Source organism: Danio rerio, chromosome 19, assembly GCF_049306965.1.
Source record: "Danio rerio strain Tuebingen ecotype United States chromosome 19, GRCz12tu, whole genome shotgun sequence".
Taxonomy (NCBI): Eukaryota; Metazoa; Chordata; class Actinopteri; order Cypriniformes; family Danionidae; genus Danio; species Danio rerio.
Genome location: NC_133194.1, coordinates 46,575,886 through 46,595,000, shown reverse-complemented (window position 1 = coordinate 46,595,000; position 19,115 = coordinate 46,575,886). Strand labels below are relative to the sequence as shown.

The 19,115-nt window shown below is 34.7% G+C and overlaps 2 protein-coding genes across 6 annotated transcripts in view; one reads left to right on the top strand and one right to left on the bottom strand.

Annotated features, from left to right (window-relative positions):
• si:ch1073-513e17.1 overlaps nucleotides 1–9,185 on the bottom strand; it is an 18,960-nt gene extending 9,775 nt beyond the window's left edge. The window contains exons 1-6 of one of the 2 annotated variants that reach the window (XM_005159769.6): nucleotides 8,961–9,185; nucleotides 6,777–6,838; nucleotides 5,723–5,888; nucleotides 4,101–4,321; nucleotides 2,412–2,645; nucleotides 1,140–1,314 (exon numbers count right to left, since the gene is read on the bottom strand). In XM_005159769.6, coding sequence (XP_005159826.1) covers nucleotides 1,140–1,314; nucleotides 2,412–2,645; nucleotides 4,101–4,321; nucleotides 5,723–5,819 — 727 coding nt within the window. In that variant the 5' untranslated portion in view covers nucleotides 5,820–5,888; nucleotides 6,777–6,838; nucleotides 8,961–9,185. The remainder of the gene's footprint in view (nucleotides 1–1,139; nucleotides 1,315–2,411; nucleotides 2,646–4,100; nucleotides 4,322–5,722; nucleotides 5,889–6,776; nucleotides 6,839–8,960) is intronic. The other variant, XM_021468185.3, reaches the window with a different exon arrangement.
• ppt1 (palmitoyl-protein thioesterase 1 (ceroid-lipofuscinosis, neuronal 1, infantile)) lies at nucleotides 2,341–19,115 on the top strand. Of its 4 annotated transcripts, none has more exon segments than NM_213339.1 (10): nucleotides 2,341–2,666; nucleotides 9,706–9,834; nucleotides 11,122–11,231; nucleotides 11,309–11,436; nucleotides 11,752–11,822; nucleotides 14,085–14,187; nucleotides 14,268–14,358; nucleotides 16,352–16,450; nucleotides 16,522–16,593; nucleotides 18,716–19,115. In NM_213339.1, coding segments are annotated over 9 exon segments (912 nt in total). In that variant the 5' UTR covers nucleotides 2,341–2,666; nucleotides 9,706–9,719; the 3' UTR covers nucleotides 18,839–19,115.

Genomic DNA, 19,115 nt, shown 5'->3' with positions numbered 1-19,115 from the left:
AAAAAAACAAAAAAAACAAGCACTTTTCCGACGGTCCCTTACTGAGAGCTCCTCTCAGCGCGAGCTCTCCTGGCTAAACACATATTGCGAGGGCTTAAACGGAGCAGTGCTCGTAATGTCGAGCGAAAAAAAAAAAGACAGCTGTGAAACATAACCAGCTTTGTCATTTTGTAGGAAACACACTTTAGATCTTTTTAGGGTAAGAAGTTTTTGAGTTATTGCCGTCTATCACTGAATGTGTGTCAGGAATTTCGAAAACAAAACCAACTGAACCGCGCTCATTTCTGGCGCCCCCATGGATATACAGCGACCTTAGCAGTTGCCTATGGTGCCTATGCCACGGGCCCGCCCTGAGTTGGCTGAGCGTTGTAAATACTCGCGCTCACCTCCCTCGTGACAGAGCGCAATTGTCCGCGTCTGCATCGCGGTGCATTGAAGAAACAATTAATTTTGACACCCCTAATATATATATATAGGTCTAAAAACAATTTTTTATTGATTTTGTATATTGCAAATAAATGCAATATACATAATTTAAATAGATATTAAATAGTCCCTTTAATATTCAGGGGTCGCCAAAGTGGAATAAATCACCAACGTATCCAGCATATGTTTTCTGCAGCGGATGCCCTTCCAGCTGCAACCCATCACCGGGAAACATCCATACATCCATTCACACTCATACACTACGGACAATTTAGCCTACTAATTTCCCCTGTACCACATGTTTTTGGACTTGTGGGGTAAACCGGAGCACCCGTTGGAAACACATGTGAACACAGAGAAAACATGCAAACTCCACATAGAAATGCCAGCCGAGGCTTGAACCAGCGACCTTTTTGCTGTGAGGCGAACGTGCTACCCACTGCGCCACCTTGCAGCCTGAACTTATTTTATTAACTAATAAATTTTTTTATCTACTAACCCCAAACTTGTGTCTATAAACCCCAAACAAAATGTGAGATCATGACAAAAATTCTTTGGACTTATTTCTATTAACTTCCACGATATATAAACTTTCTTATTTGCATCGCATTTCTGATCACAAAAATGTGCTGATATTCATTAAAATGACTCTCCTGCTTTAGTTATATAACTGAATCAGTTCCCTAAAGCTAAAAGAAGTGATTGTCCCTCACCACAGGAGTAGAAGACTGCAGGCCAGCCCAGACTATGGCAGATGAAGCCAGTGAGAGGAAGAGCCACAAATGCACCAAAACTAGAGCCGGCACCAGAGAACGTCATCAGACGAGCCCTTTCCAGTGGAGGAGCCCAGCGTGCCCACATCGCCATCATGGCAGGAAAAGTCACACCCTGGTAAACAGACAGACAGATGAAGACTCGCATATAGAGACATCTTTCACGCTTTCTGCATTTAAATGAGTCTTAAGGGTTGTTTATTCTGTAAGGTCCACTTAAACTTTTGTTTTGGACTAAAACTTAAGGATAATAATCTATGAGTAATAGCAATATTTGTCCTCTCTGGATGCTCCTCATCAGAACACACAATGTAAGTGGGCGTGGCAGACTGTAGACTCTGAGGTAAACGCCCACTGATTTGATTAACATATTTAAAAAATTCTATTCTTTTGCTGCTAATATTATGTCAGTGTTCGTAAATGGCCTTACCCTAAAATAAAGTGAATGAAAGACAAACTTTCTTACTGACATGGTCTAGAATTATATAAAAATTAGGAAAAATTAAGTTCATCTACTTTTTAATAAGATCAGAATGAAATAACATCTGAATAAAAAAAAACAGTTTGTCAACAATTTGCACAGTATATTGTAGTGTTTAGTGCATATTAACGTTTGGTTTCTGTAGACCTGTTTATTTACGAATGCAGCATGACTCAGTGGGCGGAGCTGAACAGGCAGAGTTCTAGAAGTGGGTGGAGTTTATACAAACTGTTACATAATATTGAAGAGTATTCTATTACTTGCTGTTTTGCAGATTGGCAGAAAGGCTCTGAAAATTACAGTATGGCTTTATACACAACAAAATTCTCTGTGTAAAATGTACTCAGTTCAGAGAGTATTTGGTCCCTCTTTAAATAAGGGCAGACAGATTGGTAAAAAGTAAAGCTGCTATTTGTTCAGTTGCTTAAGGATCCTCTGCTGAGATTTTGAGAGATTCAATGTATTCTATTTTCTTTTTTATGTTTCTGCTTATTAACATCAGGTGTTCGTCATCAACTCTCAATCATCACCTAATTAATCATTTCATTGTCTCATTAACTTGAGGAACTTTAACTCAATTTAGAGTGGGACCAAATACTATCTAAACTGGCTACATTTTACTCAGAGGATTTTGCTGTGTAATACGATAATCTCTAATGTGTCAAAAAACAAGCACATTTGGTTTCTCAGTTTATGACCCCTTTAAAGTACCCATAAGATTAGACACTAACCTCCCCGAAACCCTCCAGTGCACGCAGGGCAAACAGCCACTTAGCTCCGAGTTGAGCTGACAGCGGGGTGAGGAGCGTGAGGAGAGCCGTTCCCAGCACACCTCCACCCAGAAACAGGCTTCCTCCAAAGCGACCTGATAAATAACCTCCTGGGATCTGAGTAAACAGGTATCCAAAAAAGAAAGCACCAAGAAGCATTCCCTGTGTCTCTGAATTCCACGGGTATCTCGGAATCTGGGAACAGAAAATTAAAGGGTAAGAAAACGATCGCAAAAATGCTTCTCTTACTTAGATTTGTTGTCTTGTTTCTAGTCCAAATATCTAACAATTCATAAATCAAGAAGCATTTTATAGACAAGCAGAACATATTGTCTTGTTTTAAGAATTAAGATGTAAAAATTAAGAGAGTGTTAAATGAATAACAAGCAAGATAATCTGCCAGTGGGGTAAGCAAAATATATGAAAAGGAAAAACAAGATTTTGCTTATTGCTGGAAAACTCAGTTAATTTTGGCATATTATTTCTCAAAACAAAACAATGTTCTTTGCCTTTTTTAGAAAATGCTTCTTGATTTAAGAAATGTTAGACATTTGGACTAGACAAAAAAATCTAAGTAAGAAACATTATTTACATTATTTCAGAGTATGACAAGAATGTATAAGTGGGTCAAAGATGAGTCTTTTATTTTGGTGTCCAAAAATAAAATAAAATAACAAATAATAAAATAAAATAAAATACAAAATAAAAAAAATAAAATAAATAAATAAAATAAAATAAAATAAAATAAAAAATAAAATAAAATAAAAAATAAATAAAATAAAATAATAAATAAATAAAATAAAATAAAAAAGAAATAAAAAAGATATAAAATAAAATAAAAAAGAACTAAAATAAAATAAAATAAAATAAAATAAAATAAAATAAAATAAAATAAAATAAAATAAAATAAAATAAAATGTAGTAGGAGAGTAGACAGATTAACAGAGTTGGAGTCTGGTTTGTATTGCCGGCAATTTTTGAGTGATATAATGTATGATAGTCATTATTTTAACTGATATATATATATATATATATATATATATATATATATATATATATATATATATATATATATATATATATATATGTATATACATACATAATAACAAGCAAAAACTTTTATTTTGTTGATGCTTGAAATTGTTTTTATTTCTAATTTATACATATATACAGTTAAAGTGAGAATTCTTAGCCCTCCTATCAAATTAAATACAAAAAATATATATATTTTATATTTTTACCCCAAATTTTTTTGGATATTTTTTTTCAAACCATTTCTAATCATAATAGTTTTAATAACAAACTTCTAATAGATTTATTTTATCTTTGTCATGATGACGGCACATAATCTTTTACTAGATATTTTACAAGATACTAGTATTCAGCTTAAAGGGACATTTAAAGGCTTAACTATGTTAATTAGGCAAGTCATTGTATAATGATCGTTTGTTCTGTAGACATTTGAAAAAAAAATATTGCTTATTGGGGCAAATAATGTTGACCTTAAAATGGTTTAAAAAATCTTTCGTTCTAGCTGAAATAAAACAAATTTTCCTTGCTCCATTCAATATCACTTGAGAAATATTTGAAAATTTCACAGGAGGGCGGATAGTTTTGCCCTCAACTGTATACAAAAAAAATAATTCTTACCCCTTCTGGCTGTTCTGAGCTTTGGCTGTTGTTGTTATGCGCAGGGGACGGTGCTGGACACTCATTTGATATACTGCTATTAGATGATGGCTGGTCATTGGTCCCATTAACCATTGCAACCATGGCAACACTGAGGTTTACACGCAGCCCATAAACCACAGCAAAGCCAAAGAACATCATAACAGCCAGATTGCAGCGTACAGAGCAGCATTTAGGAGGCACTGTTACACACACACGCACACACACACGCACACACACACGCACACACACACGCACGCACACACACACACACACACACACACACAAACATACACAAATACACACAAACACACTCTGACATGTCAAGTAATACATCTTTTTTGTTTTTTAAAAAATTGATACTGAATTAAGGATGCACTGAAATTATCAAATAACAAGAAAGATATAGTTTACAGTTACAAAATGTGTTTATAGCTTTTTGTTTAAAACTTTATTAATCCCCTTGGGGCAATTCATTCTGATATCTGTGGTGCTTCAGAAGTATGTAGCATAATTAACACAATAAAATAAAATAAAATAAAATAAAATAAAATAAAATAAAATAAAATAAAATAAAATAAAATAAAATAAAATAAAAAATAAAATAAAATAAAATAAAATAAAATAAAATAAAATAAAAAATAACAATTTAAAAAAACAATAAAGTAAAAACAAATTATAAATAAAATAAAATAAAAAACAATTTATAAATAAAACAAAACTAAATTAGATTAAAATAAATCAATTTACAAAAAAAAATTAAATAAAAATGATTCATATATAAAATAAAATAAAATAAAAAGGATTTGTAAATAAAATAAAAAGTATTTATAAATAAACTAAAATTTATTGATAAATAAAATAAAAAATATTTATAAATAAAATAAAATTAGATTAATAAAAAGGATATATAAATAAAATAAAAATGATTAAAAAATAAAAAAAATTATAAATAAAATACAATAAAATAAAAAGGATTTATAAATAAAATCAAATAAAATAATTTAATAAATAAACTATTTTTAAAATAAAATTAAATTAAAATTATTCATAAATGAAAAACTTAAATTAAAAATAAACATATTTATAAACAAAATTAAATAAAAAAGGGATTTATAAATTAAATAAAAATTCTTTAAAAATAAAATAAAAATTCTTTAGAAATAAAATAAAAATACTTTATGAATAAAATAAAATTCTTTATAAATAAAATAAACTAAAAAAAATCTTTATGAATAAAATAAAATTAGATAAAAAAAATAAATTGATTCATAAACAAAATAACCATTTTTTATTTTAAAAATAAAATAAACTAAAAATTGTTATAAATAAAATACAATAAAATTAAAGTAAAAAGTCATATTTGAGAAATGGCTGCAAAAAATATTAATCAGTTATTATTTTTTTTATTGTGTTAGTTCACAATTATTTGTTGTATTTTTGAACAAATAATTGCTCAAATAAGTCATCATTCTTTGAAAAACAAACATTTGCTTGATATTTGAATTACTTTTTGGGACTTACTTAAGTTCAGTCAAATGCACAAGCAATTATATTTCATGCAGGTTTGTAATAAATCACAAAAGATCAAACCGCAGACCAACCTTTGATTTCTTGCACTTCTTTTTCAAGAAGCGGTGCTGTGTCACTGTCCTGGTCATCTTCAGTTGTGTTGATGGAGTAACCGTCTTCTAGTGCCATGATTGCATAGATTAAGCTTTACGTTTATGGACTGAACATGAATTAGCTGAAATATGACATCCACAAATCCTGAAATACAAAACCAGGGATATTTCAGATACTGACACAGTAGTTTATCAAAATCCATAAGCAAAATTCTGCCTGGGAAAGACATTCATTCATTATCCATCGGCTTGGTCTTTATTTCTGAGGTCGCCACAGCCGAATGAACCACCAACTACTCCAGTATTTGTTTCATGCAGCGGATGTCCTTCCTGCCGCAACCCAGTACTGGGAAACACCCATACACACTCATTCACCTACACATACTCATACACAACAAACAATTTAGTGCCTCCAATTCACCTATAGTGCATGTGTTTGGACTGTGTGGGTCATGCCAATATGGGGAGAACATGTAAACTCCACAAAGAAATGCCAACTGGCCCAGTCGGAACTCAAACCAGTGACCTTCTTGCTGTGAGGCGACAGTGCTAACCACTGAGTCACTGTGTCGCCTATTTTGGACTTGAAACATTTATTTACATATTGAAAAAACTCTATTGAACGGTACTGAGCTGTCTTTAATATGATTAATGCAACTTATCCACTTAATTCTGGGGTTTACAATATTATATTTGAATTTCCTTGTTATTAAATACCATTAAAGGGATGGTTCCTCATTTCATCATCCTTCATTGTTCCAAACCTGTTCGAGTTCCTTTGTTCTCTTGAACACAAAAGACCATTGACTTTCATTTTGTTCCAACATTCTTCAAAATATCTTGTTGTGAGTTTAACATAAGAGAGAAACTCAACCTTTTACATCAACCAGAGGATGTATAAAAGGTAAGGTAATGTACATTTTTGGTTAACTATCCCATTAATATGACTCTCCATATTAGTAAAATTGTTATATCATTAATGTTAAAGATAATTAATTTAAAAATAAATCTGAAATAGAGAGGAAAAGCTCACTTAGACTATCTGCATCTACTGGGATGTCCAAACCTCTTGTAGCAGCTTCATGGAATTGTGCACTGTAACAAATCATATAACACAGGTTTTAAACTTACTATACTGTCTAAGATATATCTTAAACACATGACAGCATTCGTGAATAACATATGAGCAGCACAAAGGTTAGCAGGACTGATCAGCTGACTTATTATATAAACAATTTTTTTTTGCCTAACAATTTAGGCCAAACTCAATTCCAACATAATCTTTCACAAACTGACTGAGACATGTCAGATACACAATGAATCAAATATAGAGCCGTATAAATTACACAAAACATACAAGCAAGCAAACAAACAAACAAACAAACGTATAATATAACTTAACAAAAACAGAACAACATACAGTGCAGGCATCAAACACAGAAACTCTAAGGGGTTAAATATAACCATATTCGTGAAACAAATTATTTTTAGCCCTCTCACTCTTTGTTTTTTTTAAAGTCTCTACATAAGTGGCAAACTCCTTTTTAAAGACAATCAAATTAAGGAGCTGGTTGATTTATAAATAAAATAAAAATAAAATTAGATGAAAATAAATCGATTTATAAATAAAATAAAATCTTATTCAAAAATAAAATAAAGTACAAATAAAATAAAAAAATTAAAAATGCAACAATTATTAAAATAATAAAAAATAGCTATTAAAAATACAATAAAATAAAAACTATTTATAAGTAAAATAAAATGATTTATAAATAAAATAAAAGCTATTTCTAAATCAAATGAAAATGATTCCTAAATAAAATAAGATTAAAATAAATTGATTTCTAAATAAAATAAAAATGATTTCTAAATAAAATAGCAATTTAAAAATACAATAAAAAAAACATAAATTGTTTTCAAAATTTTGCAATGATAAATTAAAAATTTAAGTAAAATAAGTAAACAATTTGCATTTAAGTCACCATCTTTGTTGTTCAAATGTACTCCAAATTTCACAATGTCCCAACAAATAGAAGAAAACAATGAAATATATTGTTTTATCTAGTTGCCCACATGAGACCAGAATCCAAACCAGGACCAGGATTAACCAAATCACAATGAAGAAATAGATGTTCAAAAGTTTTAATATTACTATTTCATAAATTGGCATTTTTCTCAGAAACTCCTTTGCAGGATAAATATCATACATAATTTTAAAATGTACTTCTTTATATTTTGGAGGAAGAAGAAATGTCAAATATTTGCATCTAATTTTAACTACACTCTTTTTAAAAGGTTGTAAAAATATAATTCATTTTAATAATAAAAATAATAACTTGACTTCTAGTTCATCATTTGAAAAAGTGGCAGACTTTTCCTGATGAATCATCTGCTGAACTGCATCCCAATCATCACAAATATTGCAGAAGACCTACTGGAACACGCATAGACCCAAGATTCTCACAGAAATCCGTCAAGTTTGGTGCAGGCAAAATCATGGTTTGGGGTTACATTCAGTATTGGGGCGTGCGAGAGATCTGCAGAGTGGACGGCAACATCATCAGCCTGAGGTATCAAGACATTTGTGCTGCTCATTACATTACAAACCACAGGAGAGGACAGATTCTCCAGCAGGATAGCGCTCCTTCTCATACTTCAGCCTCCACATCAAAGCTACTAAGAGCAAAGAAGGTCAAGGTGCTCCAGGATTGGCCAGCCCAGGCACCAGATATGAACTTTATTGAAGATGAATCCAAAGAATCTTGATGAACTCAGGGAGTCCTGCAGGAACGCTTTCTTTGCCATTCCAGATGACTTTATTAATCAGTGATTTGAGTCATTGCAGAGATGTATGGATGCAGTCCTCCAAGCTCATGATGGAGTCAGCCACAATATTCATTGTTTCCACTGCAGCATGACTTTATATTCTATACTGGACATTATTTCTGTTCAGTAACAAGACTTTATTTAAGAAAATCCAGAGCTTACTGTCCAAATTAAATCCTTAAAAATCAAGGCATGATCATGTTTTATTTCGGTAAAATAAGCGTAATCTAGAAGCCTTTGCTTTTTATAAGCCACTTCTGATACCAAATGATCAACAAAAATTCAAGTTATTATTTGTTGCTCCTAAAACTTGGATAACTGACAAGACTTTTAGGTAGTGTAACAGTAAAAAAAAAAACAGCTGAAAAGAGAAAAGCCTAAGCTTACTTACCATCAAGATGCTTCACAGACAGATGTTACTACTTGTGGATAATCGCTGGATGCTTCACAAAGATGATGACTTGTTTTCGACTCCTTCATGACCTTTAGAACGTTTTAATTTACTTTACTGATGTTAAATATACCGGGAATCATCACTACTGTCCCGGCTTTTCAGATAGTTTACGTGTCAAAACAGTCTCCGATCCGGTTTTCATGTTTTTGACTATAAAGTATTGATCACATGATATCTAACGTTAGACTTCCTGCTCTTGGAAACAGTAACATATAAACCATTCGGATCGACTGACGGTATCGGTTTCCGTAGAGATATTAAGATATATGACATACAAGTCTGATACCTGCAGGCATAAACAAACATTTTTTTTTACGTGAGCGGTGTTTTCTGAATGTCATGTGATTGAATGAACAGAAAGTTCTCACTGTAAGTACTTATTTATCTTGTTTATGTGTTTTGTTGAGTGTTTTGCTAGCTATTCTTAGCATCGCAACATCGACGTTTCCGGGTGCAAATGTTGGAGATAGGAAGTGATAAGAGACGCGTATTGTTATGTAGCAGTGAATCAGGGTTTTTAAATAAGTTTGTGCACCATAAGAAGCTGCGTTTGACATTTAAAAGTGAAGGTAAAACCACACAAATTAGCCGCGATCGACAATTTCACTGATTCACTTCCTGATTTTAGCGCTTTCCCTTCCCGATAATGTTTTTCTGTTAATGTTTTGCTCTTGTTCTTCAGATTGAGATTGAATAATGGCTCCATCGGCTGCTTTTCGTCTGTTGTCTGTCTCTGGATGTCTGCTGTTATTGTGTGGCACATCATGGGCATCTAATGGCACAGTTCCTCTGGTGATTTGGCATGGGATGGGTGAGAAACGCTACATTTATTCTATTACTGAATAAAGCACTGAATCATACATGACTTACTCAAAGCACTTATTGCAATACATTATGTCATTCAATGTTTTATGTGAGGCTGGGCCACAAAAACTAAGCATAATAAGTGTATTTCTGCAGAATAAATACACCTTATTGATGTATACTTTATGATAGGACGATATTTGGATGGAGATACAACTATTTGAAATTCTGAGGGTTTAAAACAAACCTAAACATTAATAAAATTGCCTTTAAAATGTCTAAATGAAGTTTTAAAACATTTACAGTAAGATATTTACAAAATTTCTTTATGGAAGATGATATTTACTTAATATTCAAATCATGTTTGGTATAAAAGGAAAATTTATTATTTTTAAATTTAGTTTTGGCATACATATACCCATGTAACTTAAGACTAGTTTTGTGGTCAGATATTAGTATAATTTAAGAGGAACCATGTAACACTAAAGTCTGGATATTTATTGCAGTTATTATGCTTTTTTTGCAGTAAACAACTAATGATTACGAACTGCAAACATTACTTTGAAGAGTCTATAATAAAACATTGTACACTACCTGACTAAAGTCTCGTTGTTGATCCCAGTTGTAAGAGAAACAAACAGTAACTTGAGTTGAGTTTCTAGTTGATAATTTGTAAAAGTGGCAGAGGGTCGATTTTTTTTTTTTTTTTTTTTTCCTGATGAATCATCTGTAGAACTGCATCCCAATCATCACAAATACTGCAGAAGACCTACTGGAACCAGCATGGAGCCAAGATTCTCACAAAAATGAGTCAAGTTTGGTGAAGGAGAAATCATGGTTTGGGGTTACATTCAGTTTTGAGTCAATACAGAGATGTATGGATGCAGTCCTCCAAGCTTATGGGAGTCAGACACAATATTCATTCTTTTTCTACCGCACCATGACTTTATACTGGACAGTATTTCTCTTAAGTGAAAGGACTTTTGTCTAAGCAAAGTCAGACCTTCCTGTCCTAATTAAATAATTAAAAATCAAGGCATGATCATATTTTATTTTGGTAAAATAAGTGTAATCTAGAGGCCTTTGCCTTTCACATGAGCCACTTCTGATACCAAATGATCAACTAGAAGTCAAGTTATTATTTGTTGGTCTTAAAACTTGGATGGGCGACAAGACTTTTGTCATTTTTTTGAAAAAATTATCTATAAAAACATGTTTAAAAACACACACACTGTCCACTGAGTTCACCTTGAGATTAATTGGATAAATATTCTCTGTTTTTTTTTTTCTTCAGGTGACAGCTGTTGTAATCCTCTGAGTATGGGTGCAATAAAGAAGATGGTGGAGCAGGAAGTCTCAGGAATATATGTGCTTTCCCTCATGATCGGCAAATCTGTTTTTGAGGTAGAGCAGGTTCTTAGCATTTTTTGTTGTTTTTTAGAAAGAGTGTGATTTTCTTTGTTTTTGTTTGTTTTTTACAGGACACTGAAAATGGCTTCCTAATGGATGTTAATAAGCAGGTGTCTTTCGTTTGTGACCAACTGGCCAAAGATCCCAAACTAAAGGAAGGCTACAATGCAATGGGCTTTTCACAGGGCGCACAGTTTCTGTAAGTATTTATTAATTCAAATCAGCTTATATATATATATATATATACATACATAATACATACATACATACATACATACATATATACACATACATACATACATACATACACACATATACACACACACATATATATATATATATATATATATATATATATGTATGTATGTATATGTATATATATATAATTTTATTTTCGATTATTGTTTTTTCATAATCGTTGGAGGCTGAATTTTAAATTGAATCACACCGCCCTAATGTGGGTGAATAATAATCATGTCAATTCCCCTCTGTATGGTGTTGTTCCTTTCACAAGGCGAGCGGTGGCACAGCGCTGTCCAGATCCGCCAATGAGGAACCTCATCTCTGTTGGTGGACAACATCAAGGTAATCAGTTTGACTTGTTTCATATAAGTTGTATAATAATAAGTGAATTATTACCTACACACAAGGACATTTTCAAGTTTTCAAGCTCTTGATCCAAAATGTAAGCACTAGATAAAGATTCAAGCGTTTTCAAAGATTTCCAGCACCTGTTCCATACCTGCCAACATTTGGTTTTGGGTTTGGTGCGCAAGGGGACTGTACCAAAAAGTACCTTTACCCGGGAGTTTTCCGAGAGACAGAACAATATGGGAGACTCCCGGGAAAAACGAGAGTATTGGCAGGTACGACCCGTACAAATCCTATTTATAAATTTTTAAAGTCTGTTATATTGACATTGTATTAAATTCTTAATATTTCAGGGTTATTAACTGAATAGAAAGTGTTTATTTAAAATAGAAAGCTTTTCAGGAGCTTACACTTAGCCGATGATTAATTATATAAAGCTTGTTTGGCATGATGTCCTGGGAGAGAGCCCTGAGCTCAAAAGATCCTCAAGCCCTGGACGAATTTGCTTTATGAAGGAAAATACTACTGGTTAGGACCTCGACTATGGTGCCAATTTGGTTTTGGTTTGTGCTCGGGGGAAATCCATGCGAGCACAGGGAGAACGTGTAAACTTAGGCCCCGTTTACACTAATGCGTTTTAGTTTGAAAACGCATAAGTTTTGCTACGGTTACGCCAACCGTCCACACTACGCCGGAGTTCTCGAGCGCCGAAAACGGAGCGTTTCGAAAACGCTGGAGAGGCCGTTTTCATTTTGAAATGCTGCTGCTCCGTCTCAGTGTGGATGATGGAAAACGGAGACATCTGAAAACGGAGGCGGGGCTGCAGACGTTCGCCTCTCTGATTGGGGCTTTTCCTGAATATTAAGTAGCCTAACACACAGTTCAGTCCTGAATCTTCTCCGTGTAAGTTCAGACTTCGCAAGTTTGATCAAGGCTGCAGTCTCTTCTTCTCAGTTTGATATGGAAAAGCAGACTATACCGAGGACACGGGTAAATCTTCAAAGGGAACAGTGTACTTTATAACTTCATTCACATCACCCTGGCTTCGTTGTTTCACTTTCTCAACAATAAAATGTAAACATGATTGAAGGAACTGCCTATTTTCATTTTAATATTAGCAACTTAGACAGCAGACATGTTGAGGCGCCGTGCTGTATAAGATGAGCGTCATCTTCACTGTCTGGATATTTATAACAAAACGGAGCCGATAACAACTGCCTCCTTTCAATTTCAGTGAAAATACGAAACATCCCCTCTCTTTTGCTGAGTATCAGTTTTAAGAATCGATAATGGCCATTTTAAAAGTATAACATACAATAAGTTTATACATTATAGGAAATAAAGGCAAGCGATCAGTCAATATACAGAATGTACGTGGTTACATTAATCATTAACTTATCTTTGCGCTCAGCCAAAACACGTTACCTGAGAACAAGTAATAGATTCCAATGCCCAAAGTCAGGGAATATGTCGTTAGATAAAGACAACAAGATGAATGAAATATCCCGTTTAATAAATATAGTGAGATTAGATCCAGCGGGAGATGCTTGATGAGAAGTCTGACTAGCAGAGCTCTCATCTGGGTACATGGGCTGCAGCGCTTGCCCGAGAGCGTCTGTGTGGTCACGTGATGTGCGTTTTCAGCGTTTTGGTGTGGACGGAGAGCTGTTCAGAAACGCTGGATAAAACGCGAGTGTGGACGCGGATCGTTTTCATTCTACAACGCCGTTTTAAAACTAAAACGTACTAGTGTAAACGGGGCCTTAGAAACGTTGAGTGGCCTAGTAAGGAATTGAACCAGTGTCGTTCTTGCCGTGAGGCAACAGTGCTAACCACTGGGCTGCCGTGGTACCCAATCTAGAAAAAAAGGGGAAGGAATCGGGGTGGAAGGGGGGATTTCAAGACGAAGATGACTATAATTTGAAGATTGTGGTTATTTATAGTGACTTAGGAATCGTCTGATTGGTAATTCATGTGTTAGCTAATGCAGCTTCTGCTGTGGTCAATCATAAGCATGTATAAAATAAACTTCACTTATTATTATAGACTATAGAAGAGTTTACTTTTCCTCGAACCCTGAACAAAAGTATAAATGTTTTAGATAATTTTACAAATCTCACAATTTTGTAGTGAAAAAAAAATGATAGTAACTGATACACATGACACCTGATTGATAGTATCATAGTAACACATATCATATTTTAATATATGTCTGGCTGTTGAATATGTTTTTTTCCCTCCTGTTCTTGATCTCAGGAGTGTATGGTCTTCCTCGGTGTCCTGGCGAAAGCTCTCATATCTGCGACTGGATCCGCAAGCAGCTCAACTCAGGCGCTTATACAGACGCAGTTCAGAAACAGTGCGTGCATGATGGATTTCAGCTTCTCCTTTTTCACACTAAACTGATTATAACCAACATTTATTTTGATTTTATTCCAGCTTAGTTCAGGCGCAATACTGGCACGATCCTCTCAATGACGACCTGTATAAAAAATACAGCCTCTTCCTTGCTGACATCAATCAGGAGCGGGTGAGTTGTTTAGAAATTAGGAGTGTGTCATCTTAATAATGCATAAACATATTTAGCTATGTAATAAACACACAATTTGTTTGAAAACAATTTTTTTTGTCATTTTTACTGCAAACTTATAGAAACGATAATATAATTAAATGTTGAGGGGGGCCTTAAAACATTTTCCGGGGGGAAAAGGGGGTAACATTTATATTAGTGTAGTAATAAGCTTTTCACTCATCATAGCACACATGCTGCTAATGATGTGACAATAAACACGTCACTCCGCTACTCATCCGTTTGCACTGGCTGCCAGTTGCTGCTCGCATCAAATTCAAAACTCTGATGTTTGCTTACAAAGCGACTTCTGGCTTTGCTTCTTCTTATCTGCTCACACTTCTGCTGATGTATGTGCCTCCAGAAACTTGCGTTCTGTGAATGAACGTCGCCTCGTGGTTCCATCCCAAAGAGGGAAGAAATCACTTTCCCGAACTCTCGCGCTCAATCTGCCCAGTTGGTGGAATGAACTCCCTAACTGCATCAGAACAGCAGAGTCACTCGCTGTCTTCAAGAAACGACTAAAAACTTAACTATTTAGTCTCCACTTCACTTCCTAATCTGCAATTGCCTCTCTGGCTCCACCGCTAACTGTACTACAAAAACAAAATTTACTAATGTTTTGCTTCTTACACTTTACAGTAGAGATCTGCGCGGGACTAAATTTTGAATCCCGCTCCCGCCCGCACTTGCCAGGTTTTCGCCCGAACCCGACGTTATTAAGAATTTGAGATATTAAGAATTTGTTGTACCGCTGCCCGACCCGCCCCGTTTTCTGCCCGCCGCGCCCGATCACGCTAAAGAGCGGGGGAGAACAAAACCGAAAATCACCCAGCTATACAGTCCAGACAGCCAAGCTGTCTGTATAAACACACACAGCACCAAGCACACACACACATAGACAAAGCTCTCTCTCTCTCTCTCTTTCATACACGCGCGCGCACTAACACACACACAAGCACCAAGCAGACACACAGGCGTTTGCTGTTATATCAACTCAAAGGCATGTAATACCATATATCAAGTACCAATGTAATAACAAAAGGTTTTATATAAAGGTATATAAATACCTAGTCGCGCCAGCTCCGGGCCGCAGCGCACATTACTCTCGGGCCGATTCCGGCGCGGATGCGGCAGCGTCGGCTCGCTTACGGCCGGATTCGGGCAGTGAGTCCACAAGCATCCGGCCCGAGTCCGGCAGCTGGAGCCGGACCGAGTGGTAAGTCTCCGGCAAGCGAGAATCTAGCCGGAACTGGCCTGAGTTTATTTTGCTATTTGGGAAAGCTCTCTTTTTCTCTCTCATTTGCGCGCGCGCACTAAAATACACACACACAAGCACCAAGCACACACACAGGCAAAGCTCTCTCTCTCTCTCTCATTCGCATAGCAATATCCGTGATATTGCTAGACAGCCCGCTCCCGTCCCAAATTAAACCCGTTACCGACCGCTCCCGCGATTTATTCGGAAATTTATTCCCGCGTCGCAGAAATCTGGTCGGGTCCTGCGGCGCCCGCGGGACAGCCGCAGGAATGCAGACCTCTACAGACCTGAAACTTGCCAACAGCACTTATTCGTTGTTGCTCTTATAGTTGTGTAAATTGCTTCCTTGTCCTCATTTGTAAGTCGCTTTGGATAAAAGCATCTGCTAAATGACTAAATGTAAATGTAAAAAAGTGATTTGATGTAGGGAATAGTGACAGTGTATAGGGGGCGATTTCAGATACAGCAGATGTCTTTATGAATGGTTGATTGAATCATTGACTTGATTTGTTCAAAACAGAACTAGTTCTTTTAGGTACGAGTCACCATGTTGTTGCTCTGTGACTGTTGTATAAAATCAGTATCATATTTATGTTGACACTCATGTGCTGATATTTGGAAATCTTTCTTGTAGGATACTATAGCATATCTTGTAAATATATTTGGAAAATGAGGATATTTTGGTTCTGTCAGGTGGTGAATGAGACGTACAAGAAGAATCTGATGTCTCTGAATAAGTTTGTGATGGTGAAGTTCCTGCAGGACTCCATCGTTGATCCTGTGGACTCTGAGGTGAAATCTGAACTCTCTCTTTACTGAATTAGAAAAGCCGGAACTCTTTCTAACTGGATTGTCTTTGACAGTGGTTTGGCTTTTATAAAGCTGGTCAAGCTGAAGAACTGGAAACACTGCAAGAAAGCCCCATATACAAAGAGGTAAACTCATGACTACAGGCTGTTTTTAATTATTAACATTCAACTAAATACTTAAACAATAACATCCATCCATTGTTTTATTCTATCTATTGTTCTGTCCATCCATCCATCCATCCATCCGTCTATCTATCCAACTATCTCTCTCTCTCTCTCTCTCTCTCTCTCTCTCTCTCTATCTTTCTATCTTTTTTCCATCCATCGTTCTATCTATCCATCCATCCATCCATCCATCCGTCTAACTGTCTGTCCATCCATCCATCTGTCTGTCATTCTTTCTATCTATCCATCCATCTCTGTCGTTCTATCTATCCAACCATCCATAATTTTTTCATCCATTCATAATTTTTCCATCCTTCTATCCATGTCATTCTATCCATCCATTCATTCATAATTTTATCTATCTATCTATCTATCTATCTATCTATCTATCTATCTATCTATCTATCTATCTATCTATCTATCTATCTATCTATCTATCTATCTATCTGTCTGTCTGTCTGTCTGTCTGTCTGTCTGTCTGTCTGTCTGTCTGTCTGTCTGTCTGTCTGTCTGTCTGTCTGTCTGTCTGTCTATGCATAATTTTTACATCCATCCATTCATCCATCAGTAATTTTCCATCTATCTATAATTTATCCATTCATCCATCCGTCGTTCCATCCATCCATAATTTTTCTATTTATCTATCTGTCTATCTTCCTATCTATCTGTCTGTCAGTCAGTCAGTCAGTCAGTCTGTCTGTCTGTCTGTCTGTCTGTCTGTCTGTCTGTCTGTCTGTCTGTCTATCTATCTATCTATCTATCTATCTATCTATCTATCTATCTATCTATCTATCTATCTATCTATCTATAATTTTTACATCTATTCATCCATAATTTATCAATCCTTCCATTCATCCATCTATAATTTTACATCTATCTATCCATCAATCGATAATTTATCCATTCGTCCATCCATTGTTCTATCCATCCGTCGTTCCATCCATCCATCCATCCATCCATCCATCCATCCATCCATTCATCCATCCATAATTTTTCTTTCTATCTATCTATCTATCTATCTATCTATCTATCTATCTATCTATCTATCTATCTATCTATCTATCTATCTATCATTTTTCTATCTATCGTTCTATCTATCCATCCGTCTGTCTGTGTCTATCTGTCCGTCTGTCTGTCATTCTTTCTATACATCCATCTCTGTCGTTCTATCTATCCATCCATCCATCCATAATTTTTTCACCATTTATAATTTTTCCATCCTTCTATCCATCTGTCGTTCTATCCATCCATCCATCCATCTGTAAACTACTCATGACATTTTTTCCAAGTTTTAAATATGTTGTCATTTAGAGCATTTCTTTTGTTTTATTAATTGACTTTTATAAAAATTAAGTCTTAACATTCTACTCAAACTAATAATTAAATCCAGAAAAGCTGAGAAGCCCACACTTAAGTCTTTTTCCATAGCTGTATAAAATATTAATATTAACCGATGACAACATGCATTACAAACTAGAATATGTAATAATTAATTAACTAAAATAACTCTTGTACTCAATTAAATTTTCAACATTAAAACAAAAGTTTAAAGTGAATCAGTCACACTTAATAATAATAATAAGGTTCTGTTAATTAATGCTGTTAATGTATTTACTAACATAAACAAATAACGAACAATACATGTACAGCATTAATTAATCTTAGTTCAACATTTACCAATGCATCATTAACATCCAAAGTTATGCTTATAATTCTGCATTCTGAGTTAACAAGAACCATAAATGACTATTTTCACTAGCTAGAATTAACAAAGATGAATTAATACTGAAATAAATGTTTGTTTGCAAATATACATTTACTAATAGGTAGTCAAATTGAAATATATTTAAAATATATATTACCTTACGGCTTTCCAGTGATGGGTTGCGGCTGGAAGGGCATCTGCTGTGTAAAACATATGCTGGTAAAGTTGGCGGTTCATTCCACTGTGGCGACCCCCAATGAATAAAGAGACTAAGCCGAAAAGAAAATGATTGAATGAATTACCTTACTGTAAAATATAAGTGCAAAATGTCAAATGAATGTGTTTAAAAGTCTCATAAGATGTCTTTTCTTTCTGTAGGATCGTCTGGGTTTGGCAGCGATGGATTCAGCAGGGAAGCTTGTGTTTCTGGCCTCTGAAGGAGATCATCTGCAGTTCACCCGAGAGTGGTTTAATGAGAATCTGCTGTCCTACTTGCTCTGAAAACACACTTGCTTATTCCCAATAAGAGTTTACACGCAAACGCGCGCACAGTGCTTTTATTTTCTGATTTCAGCATGTTCGTAACTATCGTCTCAGATACATATGCGATGACTTGTATAGAAATGAAGCCAGTCTTGCTTGTTTTATTGCACTGATCTTTTATTTGATTTAATGGAACCAAGAAATCAGGTTTACCTTGACATTTAGGTTTTAATTATACTAATTACGTACTCTTTTTAGGTCATTTTTGTTAGGCAATAAAAATACAGCGTACAAA

Excerpts from the sequence above, each read along its gene's own strand:
- ppt1 (XM_005159766.4), top strand. The coding sequence starts at position 9,720 with ATGGCTCCATCGGCTGCTTTTCGTCTGTTGTCTGTCTCTGGATGTCTG. Across the intron at positions 11,437-11,751 it reads TCACAGGGCGCACAGTTTCT|GCGAGCGGTGGCACAGCGCT; the intron begins GTAAGTATTTAT and ends TCCTTTCACAAG. Across the intron at positions 16,594-18,715 it reads AAAGCCCCATATACAAAGAG|GATCGTCTGGGTTTGGCAGC; the intron begins GTAAACTCATGA and ends TTCTTTCTGTAG.